Source organism: Cottoperca gobio, chromosome 8 (genome assembly GCF_900634415.1).
Source record: "Cottoperca gobio chromosome 8, fCotGob3.1, whole genome shotgun sequence".
In the NCBI taxonomy this organism is placed as follows: Eukaryota; Metazoa; Chordata; class Actinopteri; order Perciformes; family Bovichtidae; genus Cottoperca; species Cottoperca gobio.
The window spans coordinates 4,248,183-4,262,131 of NC_041362.1; the positions used below are offsets into that span (position 1 = coordinate 4,248,183).

The 13,949-nt window shown below is 43.3% G+C and overlaps 1 protein-coding gene across 3 annotated transcripts; it reads right to left on the reverse strand.

Moving 5' to 3' along the window:
* Positions 1-12,638, reverse strand: fbxl20 (F-box and leucine-rich repeat protein 20). 3 transcript variants are annotated; one of them, XM_029437624.1, is made up of 16 exons: positions 12,349-12,638; positions 8,749-8,936; positions 8,596-8,657; positions 7,681-7,735; positions 7,449-7,523; positions 7,115-7,209; positions 6,929-6,997; positions 6,655-6,750; positions 6,369-6,495; positions 5,416-5,490; positions 4,528-4,658; positions 3,783-3,843; positions 3,570-3,614; positions 3,431-3,487; positions 2,965-3,177; positions 1-2,289 (listed from the first exon to the last, which is right to left on the reverse strand). In XM_029437624.1, the coding sequence occupies exons 2-16, from the start codon at positions 8,767-8,769 to the stop codon at positions 2,182-2,184; spliced, it is 1,290 nt and encodes a 429-aa protein (XP_029293484.1). In that variant the 5' UTR covers positions 8,770-8,936; positions 12,349-12,638; the 3' UTR covers positions 1-2,181. The 3 variants fall into 3 exon arrangements, with proteins under 3 accessions (XP_029293484.1, XP_029293485.1, XP_029293483.1); XM_029437625.1 differs by having other exon boundaries at positions 8,744-8,936; XM_029437623.1 differs by lacking the exon at positions 8,749-8,936.
* Between the last annotated feature and the right edge of the window lie 1,311 nt (positions 12,639-13,949).

The following is a 13,949-nucleotide window of genomic DNA, read 5'->3' on the forward strand; positions in this document are numbered from 1 at the left end:
TCAAATTTGAACATTTATTACAATTGCACTGGCGCCAACACTTCCCCTGGACAAAAAGGCTACACTCTGGACATTTAGTAACAATAAACTCTGAATAAAAACACAAACGGAGGACTGGAAGAGGGCTCAAACTCAACTTGGAGACACTGAACTCATGACTTCAAAAACACAAAGCAGGCGCAATCCAAACCACACCAAAACTGAAATGCAAAAGAAGAGAGAAAAAACGGAAATCAGGAAGAAAAGCAGTAAAAGACACATTTATAAAAAAGGAAATGGGAAGAAAATGAGACACAAAATAAAGCAGGTGCAAGTGCAGGAGAAGATAATCCATACGAATAGGCTTCAATACTTCATAGGGCGGGGGGGCCGAAGTCCATTACAGCCCTCCGTCGTGACAAACGTCAATCCATCGTATTTGTCAGTAGGCCAGGATTGTGCGCTCAGGATTCAGTTGACTTCCTCTTTCAGTGACAATCCGGTCTATGCCACAGGTGGCAGGGTGTAACACGCCGTCACTCCGTCCGCAAGGCCTCATGGGAGTTGAAGAGGATGCGTCCTCTCACCTCTGCGCGTGGTTCACCAGTTCCTCGTTATCAGAACCGTCACCGATGCAAAGAAACAAAGAGCAACTAAATGAAATCAAACTAAAACGGAAAATAGACGTACTTTGATTGTTTTCAGTTGGCTTTTTCTTTCCATTGTTCGGGTCTGACCGCATGAATTCATGTAGTGGTGTCAGACTTTTCTTTTCATTCTGTCAAAAGAGCGTCTTTATAACTCGTCGTCGAGCTTTCACAGGCCGGCATCAGTTTGTCTGTCAAACTCCAGATTGAGTGGCCGGCTCATTCAGACGGTCCATTAAGCTCCAGAGAATATTCGAACACACTTAAACAAGCGTGTGTGTGTGTGTGTGTGTGTCTGTGTGTGTGTGTGTGTGTGAGCGTCACCGTAGTTCCCTCAGAAAGACCCATCGACAGAAACCTCTGCCCCGATCTCGTATCATCATCTGTCGTTTAGCTGGCTTCGACTCTCGGACTCCACAGTCCTCATATATTTACAATTAGATTTTAAAAAACTAGAGGTGTTACATGCAACATTTGGCATCTTTTCGAGTCCCCACTTGTGATTGGTGTCCATTTTTAGAAAAATATTAAACTTTGTCTTTTTTTCTTCTTCTTCTCTTCAGTATACTGAAGCGTCTGATTGTAACAGAGACACAGAGAGAGGCGAGGGTACAGGTGGAGCGAGCTCAGTGTGTGCGCGTGGAGATTTGTATTCGTGTGTGTTGTTAGTAAAATGCCAGTCTTCAATTCTGAGAAGGTCTTCTTTGTAAAGTGTCTCATCAATGCTTTATTGTAAGTGCAAATAGCTGCAAGTATGTTTTTTTTTTTTTAATCATAAAAATAGGCTTTCTTCTGCTTTGTATGTGTGTGTGTGTGTGTGTGTGTGTGTGTGTGTGTGTGTGTGTGTGTGTGTGTGTGTGTGTGTGTGTGTGTGGGAAGTTTACTGGCTGCATCGCTGCACAACAAAGCTAACAGGTCTTACTCGAGAGGTAGCTGTCAGGTGACCTTCAACACTGAGTGTGTGTGTGAGAGGTTGAGAGGGACTTCTCAATATTCTTTTTAGAGGCTATAACTGTAATCTGTCTCAAAGTGCTTAATAAGTGAAGAATATCGCTCTCTTCAAATACGGAACGATGGTTTCTGATGTGAAGATTATTCTGTACTTCATTTGATGGAGAGTTAAATCCCTTAACAGTGGTGACCGCATTGTATTTATTTTACATAACCCTCGTTGTAATACTGGTTTGTCCACTGAACATAGACCAGGAATGACATTCTCTAAAATCTAATCTGTGTATTTAAATCTGTGTGTGTGTGTGTGTGTGTGTGTATGTGTGTGTGTGTGTATCAGAAAGCCTGCTGTGCATGAACTGTATGTGTGTGGTACAGAGATTCGGGAATGTTTTTTGGGAAAGTTACCCAAGACCACGTAGCGTGTTTTGGCGCTCTCCCTCTCTCTGCAGCTCCAAAGGGGTGGGGGGTGGGGACGCACACACACCAGCATGTACTCTATGACGCCAGGTGGAGGACAGCAGGTCAGGGGTCAAGTAAGGAGCTGCGGGGAGCGTGTACGAGGGACACGGGGAGAGGAAAGGGGGGGGTTGTTGTCTTTACATCATAGCAGGACGCAGCAGCGGCAAAACCTCTGGCGGCTGCCTCCGACGGAAGGGGGCGGAGTGACGGGAGCGAAGTATGCGTGCACTTTGATGTTAGGCAGATGTGTCTATGGAGAGAGAAGAAGAAGAAATGTGTGAATGAAATTGTACAGATGCAACTTAAATCGACAAGAAACTCGTGTTTTCTAATCCAGTCGCGCTGTGATTCATTCATATTCAAACAGGCATGAGATGTAATGCTGTGGAGCAGACAGTTTGTATTTCACGCCTTCGTTTTGATTCATCACTTCTTGTGGGTGGAAGTGGAAACACCAGAGTTTAATTTGAATACAATGTATGAATCTCGTACATCAGTATTGTTGTAAGGCAGCATTCAGCAATCAGTGGCAGCCCTGAGTGCACGGCTGCAGACATGATGTCTTCAATTTAAATCTCCAAGACTCCTCAGCAGGGACATCGAATGTACTCCTCTTTACAGCTAAGAAGTTCGTATTTTTAACAAGTTTTGTGTAAATTCTTCAAATGTTCACCAAAACACATTGTGTGTGAATTTCCTTCTTAAAACATTTGTAAAGCTGATTAGTAATTCCAATTTTATAATGAAAATGCAACATAACATCCCGGTTGGTTGATCCAGGGACGGAGACGATAAACATTTCAGGGTTCAAAATCATCCGCATAAAAAGGCGACTAAAATGTATCCACAAATACAATGTTGAACCAGACGTTGGGTTCACATATGAATCAGTGCTGACTCACTGCCGATAGCCCACACAACTCACCCTTAGTCTCTTGATGCCTGCGCGGGTGATCTGCTGGCAGTCATAGAGCTCAATGCGATCCAGACTATGGCAGCTCTTCAGGTGCTCCAGCGAGGCGTCTGTGATCAGGGGGCAGTTGTCCAGCTCGATCACCTCCAGACGGTCGTGAGCGCAGGGGCCGCTGCCCAGGTGTCTGATGCCGTCGTCCGTGATCAGCTCACAGTGAGAGAGACTCTACAGGAGGACCAACACAGGAGCACCATTACTCAGCTGTCTGCGAGAACAAGCTGTGACGTGGTTTTTGTAAATGCTACAGGTGTGACAGCCACCCACACACACACACACACACACACACACACACACACACACACACACACACACACACACACACACACACACACACACACACACACACACACACACACACACACACACACACACACACACACACACACACACACACACACACACACACACACAGACTCACCAGCACTTGCAAACGAGGGCAGTGGATCGACAGCTGGATGAGTGTTCCATCTGTGATCTGATGCAAAAATATAAATACAAATGTCACAACTGCAGTATCCATACAAACAGCAGTGGAAACCGTATTTGTGTTTATTTACCTGCACACATTCTTCTAAATCCATTTTCTCAAGCTCATGACAGTTCTGCAGCAGAGAAAGAGATAAAACACAGAGAGGTTACATGATCTAGTGTGGGGAATCTTGAAATATTTTGGTTTTCAAGATGTAAAAACAAATGTGACATCAACTTCATATACGTGTGCATGAAGTTGTTGTGTTTGCATGCAGCCAAGACGTAGTTTCCACACTCACCCTTGCTAATGTAGTGAAGCCCACATCTGTAAGCTGAGAGCAGCGAGCCACTTCTAATATTCTGAAAGGAGAAAGAGAGGAGCAGAGAGTTAGAACGCACTGGCATCACTTAGAGTACGTCACTCTTTGGGAGTCTCTGGAGCCCGATTTTCATGAAACTTGGTGGAAGGCTGCATCCTGGAGGAAGGCTGCACCCTGGAGGAAGGCTGCATCCTCGAGGAAGGCTGCATCCTCGAGGAAGGCTCCATCCTCGAGGAAGGCTGCATCCTCGAGGAAGGCTGCATCCTCGAGGAAGGCTGCATCTTCGAGGACGCCAGTACAGTTTGGAGCGGATCCGAAACACGGAGCGAATACACACGTTATTTTTCACGGCCTTTGCGGAGCTCTGAGTGCAATTAGTGAGTGATTACTGCGATATTTAGATTTATAACAAATATTTGACTAAATCCATCCTTTCAAGCCATTAAATCTAAAAAGAATTGAGTCTTAAAAATCTTGTTTCCAAGAAATCAAAAAAAAAAAAGTCAAACTTTCCCCCATTTCAGAAACGTCTCTTAAAGAAAGCTTCAATCAGTCAGAGAACTTTCTTCTAATCAAATTAAATAGATCGTAGTCAAGTGGTAATCCCTTCACAGGATAATGACTCGTAGGAACAGGAAGTAAAATCGTAAAGTTCCCTTATGCAGCGTCTAAGCAGGTGTGAGCGGGTCACAGTGAGGATGTGCGTGTCGGCATGTGACTTCACCTGAGGCGAGGGCAGTTCTGTCCCAGGGCGTGCAGGATGGCGTCTGTGATATTGGCGCAGCCCGACACGCACAGAGACTGCAGGCGGTGACAACCCCGGCAGATCGTGATGAGGCCCTCATCTGTGATCTGCTGCTCACAGGAGAGAGAGCGAAAGAAGGTTTGTGGGTCAAACAAATCCACATATGTTCTGCGCTCACCGGTTGCAAAAGCAATCAATCAATGTGTGACACTAATATATATATATATATATATATATATATATATATATATATATATATATATATATATATATATATATATATATATATATATATATATATATATATATATATATATATATATATATATATATATATATATATATATATATTCATGTATACCACCTCAACACTCAGCTAACGAAAGCAATTTCTTTTCCCCTGCGCTTTTTTTGTTCTCTAAGTATTGCTCAAGAAAACTCGGGAGGAGATCAGTCCGAGGAAGAGCAGCTGAGAAGTAGCGAGGCAAGAGAAAAGAAGAGGAGGAACAACGAGGACAAGAGGAGACGATGAGTTCCTGAGGGTGTGAGATGAGGAGGAGATTCAGAAGGATGACGAGAAGAGCATTCAGATGGAGACGAAAGAGGGGGATTTGGACACAGGTACAGCCAGAGTAATATATATATATATATATATATATATATATATGTATATATGTATATATTAGTTGAACGGCACAATGTGTACTCGGTGCACATCATTAAAGCAACAGATTTCGTGTACTTTTTACATTAATGGCAAAGGTTTTCTTGGAATGTTTACAGAAAAGGCATTCAATTTAAACATGTTATTAAAATGCTATAAGAAATGTGTTTTCCACATTGATTTGCCTCGTTAGCTGCACTTACTGAGCACGTCTGCAGGTTGAGTGTGACCAGCTCTGGACAGTGCGCCCCGATGTGCTTCAGAGCCTCGTCCTCTAACTGTGGAAGAGATCGACAGAGGACATCATTCATCTGAAATCCAACTACACTTATGTATCATCTTCATCATCAACATTGACTGAGCATGCGGCTTCTTTTTACAGCAATGCCCTGAATCCCCATTCATACGGGAAGAAGACTCGATAGCAACCACAAAGTGATGGAATGGTCCAATAGAACAAATAAGTAGGAAACATGTCTGGCATGAAATATGATATACAGCAATAAAAACAGTAAGATGATGAAAAAGTTTAATAACAACAATTAATTGACAAGTCTGCCGAAGAAGGAAGGATGTACGACAACAACAGCAGCAGCAATAACAACAACACAAGTGTCAGAATGTCAAATAAAAACTATAAATAACATATTAATATTATCCCACTAAACCTCTCTACTGACACGGGTATGAAGCGTCGCTCTATAGATTAGAAACACGTCGTGATACAACACAACACAATGCAACGCAACTCAACTCTAAAAACAGACCGGTGAGTTGTGGACGCGTCTGACAACTGAGTGTATATGTTGTGATTTGTTTTGTGCTTTAGATGTAATGATTTGTGACATCTTCATGGAAACACGTGGTTGTATTTTCACACTGCAGTGTTGACTGTTGATGGAACAGGATGGTGCTATACGAAGGCTGTAAACAGAGTCTGGCGTTCCCTTTTCTCAGAAACATCCTCTGTGAAACAGGAAGTGATGCATTTCAGGTTTACAGTAAAAAAAAAAAAAAACTGGGTTTTATTGGAGTGAAAGCATTTGCAGCTCGGTGGTTAGTGAATTAAATAATCTGCAACTCATCATGCACTAAGCACCTACACCTACACCCCCGGCCTGCTTCTCCAGCTCATACTAAAAGCACTTAAACATACCTGCGTGCATCCCTTGAGGAAAAGGCCTTTGAGCCCAGGACAGCAACGCACCAGGGCCTGGATGCCGTCCTTCGTCACCTGATCACACCAGGAAATGTTGAGCTGCTCCAGCAGGGGACAACCCTCGCTGACAGGAGGCAATAAAAAGGTCAGGTAAGAAGTGGGGAATGAAGAGAATGTACTATAAGTACTTATTGTTTGAGACTGGTGGAACAGAGGAAATCAGAGGGTGTCGATCCTTAAAATGTTGTTGATTCAGTCACATCACAATGTTGACCCGACATACCTGAGAGCTTTGAGTGACAGGTTGGTGATTGAGGTACAGGAGGCGAGGTCCAGGTGCTTCAGCTTCGGACAGAACTTACTGAGGCTATTACACGTGCTGCAGAAGAGAAGAAAAGGCAGTGAGTAGAAGAAATAATAATAATGTTTGTATCAAAACCAGTGTAAACAAAGTGCTTTACAATAAATGCATAATAATGTTTGGATCATAAGAAGAAAACAACACTGTACTCTATTCTCAATGTCAAGAATAAAGCCACGTGTGAATCTACACAAACCTGTCAGTGATCTTAGTGCAGCCGTTCAAACTAAGCAGCTCGATGTTCCTGCAGTTCTGCGAGAAAGTCCTGCAGAAGAGAAACAAAACACTTATCTCTCTCTCTCTCTCTCTCTCTCTCCCTCCCTCTCTCTCGTCTGGACTAGAACTGGAATTTCTGTCAACGGCAAGTCCTGGACAAACTCACCTCAGGGCGCTGTCCCCCACGCCCAGGCAGCCCCGCAGGCTCAGCTTCCTCAGGAACCCTCCACATCGCTTTGAGATGTTCTCCACCACCCGGCCCTGCGACAGAAATAATACACTCAGCTGCATTTGCTTGTAAACCTCAATTTAAAAGCAACAACAAATCAAAAAGGAGAACTTCACACCCAAAATGATAATTTCTACATGAATTGCTCGCCCCATGTTACCGTGAAGACAAATGTGTTTCTCGCATGACTGACTGACTAATATCAACACATTCATTTACAAATAATACTAATCAGGTGAGAGTAGAGTAGACGGAGATCAGATTTACTCACCTCGATGTCCCTCTGAAAGTCGAAGAGGTCGATTCGTTGCCAGTTGCTGCCGTCCAAGGCCAGAACGTTCCAGGACTGAGAGCGGGGAGGGAGAAACAGATGTTTAGAGTCAAGTTTGTTCTCAAACATACCACATGCACACACCACAACACAAAAGACAAACACACACACACACACACAGTCACGCACACATGCACACACACACACACACACCTTGTGAACACAGACTCACCCGTGAGACCTGGGCACAGCGACAGAGTGTCACCACATCCAGAAAGGAGAAGATTCTGGAAGACAGACAGGGACGGTTTAGAGACCCTGATCCCCTCCGCCAGAAGCTTCGTCTTTAAAACCGCCCGCAAGTCCACCCTGCTCCTGCTTCCCCTCGCAGCACAGGGGTGTCAGTAAATCGGCTAATATTGTCTTTGACTGTAGGCGGGGCGGCTGTGTGTGTTCCCCCCCCCCCCCCCCGTTTGCAAGATAGATGTGTTTACTCAAAGTGAGGGTCCTGGCGAGGAGCAATCTGCTTCTAAGGAAGAGCTGGAAAGTTACTATAGGGTCCCCTCAATGCAGCACAATCTGTATTAGGGCTGAAGCAGAGATGCAGCGAGTCGGCCAGCCTCACAAATCAGGGCGCTGAACCCGGCAGCACGGAGCCAGCAGCCGCAGCACCGGCAGCTGGGCTGGCAAGGCCGAGGCTGGAGTTATGGCCTTCATTGTCTGCTTGCTCAGGGGCGCATGCTTTTTGTTTTTGTGTTTCTGTTGCTGCCTGAATTCAATTTGAATGCTTTATTAGTCTCAAGCATCTGTTTTTAGTTACAATTGTAACATTGGGGGAGCAGAGTGGGGTGGGGAACGAGGGGAAACTTGCATCCTGGTGGTTAGTTTAGTTGAAGGATTTGCTAAAGGGCATGTGATCTTACAGTATATGATCGTGAGATGCACAACCTGTGTGTGTGTGTGTGTGTGTGTGTGTGTGTTTGGAGGTTGCTGAGGGAGGAGTGTGGTGCGAGGCCAATCGTGTGTTTGTGTAGCATTCGATGAGCTGATTGGGAGGTGAGTGAGGAGTCTGCAACGATGCCATTTCTGCCTACAAAATAAAAACCCTACAGAGCTTCTGACTGAAGTGTTTTGAAATGTCACTCACCGTAGCAACAGCTCCTTCGGCAGCTTCTTATTGATGACGGCTTCGTCACTATTTGTGAACATCTGAAAGGGTGCAGAGGATAATATTAGTAACGGCAGCCGGTTTTAATATAGTTGGGGGGGGGGGGGGGCCGCCTGCATCCTCTCACCTCACCTCGAGGACGGCCCCCGGCATTACAAACAAGGATAAATGATCGGAATCTTATCAGCTGAGATAGATTTGGTGTGGAGTGTTGTAGAGCAGGGAGGTTGACAGGAGATAACTGGGATTTGAGACTTCGTACTGTCGACTACATGTTCTCATGTTCTCTGTGTTGTTGACACCAGCAGCCACATCAGCATCTAATGACAATGTACACTTGAATTAGTTACATTATATATTTTGGGATTCTCCGACAAATTGCTCCAGATTCGGTAAACCGCTAATGGATTTCCACACAAATCATCGCATAGTGTGTGTGTGTGCAAATACTAGTTTATAATCCACAGAAGAAGCCTCAGCACACAGAGAGACAGTACATTAGCATTTATTAAGACCCAGCTCCTCACACACACACACTTATTGAGGTCCCCAGGGTTTCCATCATTTGTAGGAAATAATTCTCTGCTAGATTGTGAAATGAAGACGCTGATCCACTCAGTCACAACAAGACCAATGAAGCAACATCTGGCCAAATTCATCGTTCTCCATAGGTTTTAGAGAGATAAATCCAAACAGAGGACTTTTTAATAAGAACGTGCACGTGTCATTTAGAAGAAGCAAACATCTGTGACAAGATCAACAAGGAAGTGGCATGTCCTTACTCGCACACTTCCTTACAGTTACACACATGAAGCAGCCATGATCCCAAAATAAATGATGTTTAGTTATTGTGTTTAAGCAAAAAATGAGTAATGAATGGGTCCTCGCAGACTTTACTGTGTACCCTTTGATTATGGGTGTCTGTGCTAAAGCCACATTTACAATAGCTTCAGATTTCGAGGGACTTACACAAACCTATTCATCAGCTCATAAAAACAAACTGACAGGTCTGCCGTTTTAGAAATCCAGTCAGCTCTGGGTCAAAGCCTCTCTATGTCTCTCTAAAGAACATACAACACACAGCTGTCTATGCGGGGGCTGCCTGCCAGCGCAGAAGTGTAACATTTTGAGGGAGTAAGAAAGGACAGACATTTCACGTTTGGATTTGGGGCAAATTGAGTGTGACAGCTCGCCCTCCACAGCGCTACTTTGTGGCCAAATAATCCAGGGCCATTTCCAAAGGAGCAGATTGCGCATGGTCAACGGGCATACACTGTCCTTCTTTTGTAATCTAGCATAAAATGAACCTGATGCTGCATGAATGTGAGCATTATGTGTTCTCCACTGGTCAGCTGTAGCCAGTGAAGCAGGAGGTGAAGAGCTGGGTGAGCTGTAACCTCCAGCTACAGATGATTGTAAAGCAAAAACAAAAAGTGATAATCATTTTTTTTAGAAAAAAAAAACTCTTATTTATGTTGTTTCCTGAAAAAGACCCGGTCCTCAGATTAAATGTATATCAGATGGAGACTCGTAACTGTGATTTACACTATGATGCATTCAATTAGTGGCTTAATTTGGTTCAAATAATTACATTATCCTTCTCTACATCCGTGGATGTAGTTAAGGACAATGTATGACACAAGCCATCAGCAATTAACAGATTGTTTTGTTTCCTATAGTTTAAATGGATTTAACAAGTCTTAAATCAATACACCCAATTACACACAAGTAGTGTCAATCACAATATGGTTATTATTTTCATATTGCTTTTAATTGGGATTTAGAATAAGGGGGTCATTAATGCTCATCTACTTTTCAGGGGGCTGTAGTCTTTTGTTTAGGGCTGGTATTCAACAGATCAGTATCTACTGCAGAGTAGTAAAGCCAGACAAAATGCAAGAGGACATTTCTGGAAATGCCTGTCAAAATAAAACTCTCGAGGTTTGACCACATTGGGTTGTGCATTTTTAATGACCTACAGTAACTATTTTATCTTTAGTCTCAGGCTTCTTACAATCAGCCTTCTGGGCTAGTGAAATAAGCCAAAAGACTGTAGTGTGTTTCTATCCTATATCCTTCAACTACTTAAGAGCATGGATAGATTGTATTTATTTTTCATCAATACAAATCAATCAATAAATAATTACCATTAACCCTAAATACATCCAGAACCAACTGAGTTAACAAAGTCACTTATTCCTATGGCAATAAACCAGCATACAACATTAGGTTTGGGAGGATAGTATGTTAACTTATAGACTGTGGGGCGTACATACGGATGTACAAATTATATTTATTTAGTGACAGATCAGGATGTTGGACTTATGTGGTTGTCTTTGCTGCTCCCTGTTTTGATAGTGTCTACATTATGTTTATTGTTTACTGTGCTGTACCACAAATTGCCCCTTTGGGGACATTAAAATGTTCTAAAGTCTAAATGTACTGACTAGGTCTAATACAAGCGGATACATAGGCATATTAGAAGTATTGTATGGACTTACAGTGTCTTTATGTCTTAAATAAATTGTGTTGTGAAGAGGGCGGTAGCTCTGTAAATATATTTACAATGTCAGAAGTATACACATTTTCACCTAAAGCCCATACTAGACAACTTGAAGGGAAGACTGGTCGTTTCAACAAGCGCAGGTACCCCTCAACAGGAGACCACAATAACAACAATGTACATATTTTATTTTGAAGTCAAGGTAGCACCACTTCCGGTTGTTTCCTGGCTAAACTCCGCTAGCTTGACACCGCAGCTCAACCGCAGCTGTCGGGCCAGAAGGTAACGGCCTGAATCTTCTGAGTAGTCAGCTGTTGCACCGTTAAAAATAAATAAAACCACACACAAATCCCAAGCTAGCTAGGGGATTAAACAACACCAAGTGCTCAGGCTACACCGCCCAATGTCACCGGCCGGATACAAAGCGTCGGAGAGCAAGTTTTCTGCTAAATGTTCAGCTCCGCTTCTTGCGGCTGCGACACAAAGTTTACACAATGCTAAAAGCCACATAACAACAACACCGTGGCTAATATTGATTTAGCCTACATGTGTCCCTTCTGCTATCAGTACAGGTTGTGGTGTGTTACAATGGGGGCAGCTTGGGGCCTATGTGTTGATAGTTTCGGTGCTAACACGGGGGGGGGGAAGCATGTAGCAAGTCACAACCCGAGGCCCCCACAACCAGCAGCGGCCATGCACAACAATCCGGATCGTCAGGGAAAAACCCAACAAAAGAAGTCGTATAAATAAATCCCACCCTGACACATATGAGGACACTTATAAAAACTGCTGTTTTAAAAAAAAAAGTGGAGTCAACAAATGCATTGTGTTCCTGGTGGATGTGTGGATGTGTGCCGCGGCTGTCCTCGGCGTGCTTCACGGTCTTTGTTTTGACGGCGCAAAAAGGGAAACGAGCGTAACATTTGAGGACCTTTAAAAAACCCCTCCATTTATCGATAAACAGCCCGATATGTTGAGTAGGAAAAACCCCAGATTTATGTCGTCACCGAACAAACATGCCCATGCCATGGCTACATCTTGTCTGAACAAAACAACAACGTTTGACCTAATCCCAAACATTGACTGCGGAAGCTACATCAGCCTCACCATAAGCGCAGTTTTACAATAAATAACGCGACAGTCCCCATGTAGGCCCGGATCCTAACTTGTTTAACAGCTACGTTGAATGCGTGTCAATGACTGTCAGGTAATATTGATGGTCAACTCACCTCAAACCGGCTCCGCGAAACACCATTTACCTCCTTCCCCATGTCGGACGCTGGTGGTTACCGACTCAATGAATACGGTGCAGGCGAAGTAAAATGCAGATAAGGGCCCTCTTCCTGCCGATTCCCCTGCACGACTATCATGCTACCGTCCTCTCGGTGGGGGTGCGATGTCGTTATTTCTGTTTCGGCCTGCAAAACAAACGCCAAGACCTCTTGTTTCTGGTTAAAAAATATGAGCTACAGGCAGCAGACAAGCCAATAAAGCCAGTTCTCTTATCTGCTCGCTTCGTCTTCGCCTCCTCCTCCTCCCTCCTCCTCCCCCCTATACAGCTTCCCATCCATCCACACAATAGCCCGACAGGAATAGGACCTGGCAGCCTAAAATGGAGCTACTTCGCCTACATCTCTCGGAAATAATAAATATAAAGAAATTGCATGTATATGCCTATTACACAACACTCACAAAATAACGACTGCCTTGGGCTACTTACTTGCTGGCTGGTCCTCTAACCAAAGCTCGCAGTGCGGGGCCCAGTACAAGCTCAGGAGCAAAGATAAATATCAAAGTGGGGTGTCTACCTTTTGACAGCCCACGTAGGACGAATACCTGACCAGAGACAACACTTTTTCAGAGCTGGACATTCAAATATTTAAAAGAAAGTTTGATCCCAGTTGGTTGGTAGATTTTCATACCACCCAACACAAAGAGAGACCAATTAGGATATGTGAGAATATACATATTTGATGCATTCCCTCTTATAGCCTACCTGAAATAACAAATAGCCTATTTTACACTATTTATGTCTAATGCCCTGTCATTGAAGTGTGGGCCAAGGTGTTTATCATTTGTATCACAATAAGATGTGTGTGTAATAACGACCACAGAAGCGATGGGTTTGTCCTCGTATGACACATTAACCATTGAAATGCTTATTAACTCTATTATATTGCTTTTATCCTTCTCAAACATACATTGTAACTTTGTTATTACTGTAGGAAACACCTCTTCCTCGTTTCTCATTGGCCACGCCCCGGTTTGACAGCGTATCCAATCAGCACCCAGGGCGGCTGCTCGTCATACTGCGTCATCATACTGGGGGAACACGCTTGACAACAGTGCAATGAACTTTGAACATACCTTCTTTGTTAACGGAATTAATATATTAAAAGTCACTAATTTACTAGTCAACACAATGGAAATTGTTTTTACAGCAAAAGAAAAAATATTCCAAGTTGTAAATTTGTGTGGAGCTCTAATCTCTCTAATGTTCATTGTGTGATCCCCAACAAATTAAAATAAATGCATTATACAATTGTACCATTTCCCCCACAAACTCATTTATCTCAAGATCTGTGGTTCTTGATAACAAATTTACATTGTGTAAAAATGAAGAAGAAATGACTAAACATTACCTTTATGAATGTCAGTACACATTAGGATTCTGGAAGAAGATTTAGGGTTATTTTAACACTCAACCAATAATTTAATTAAGCTGGAAGCCAAGGATATAATATATATCCTATACGTCTTTTTACCAAAAGAGTGTTTCCGCTTGATGGGAATGGAGTCCTGCCTCTTGATGATATCTTTAATTGAGTAT

Coding starts and splice junctions, on each gene's coding strand:
- fbxl20 (XM_029437623.1), bottom strand. CDS start 12,390: ATGGGGAAGGAGGTAAATGGTGTTTCGCGGAGCCGGTTTGAG. Junction 7,524..7,680: donor GCTGTGCCCAGGTCTCACGG/GTGAGTCTGTGT, acceptor CCCCGCTCTCAG/TCCTGGAACGTTCTGGCCTT. Junction 5,491..6,368: donor TCCTCAAGGGATGCACGCAG/GTATGTTTAAGT, acceptor TCTCTTCCACAG/TTAGAGGACGAGGCTCTGAA.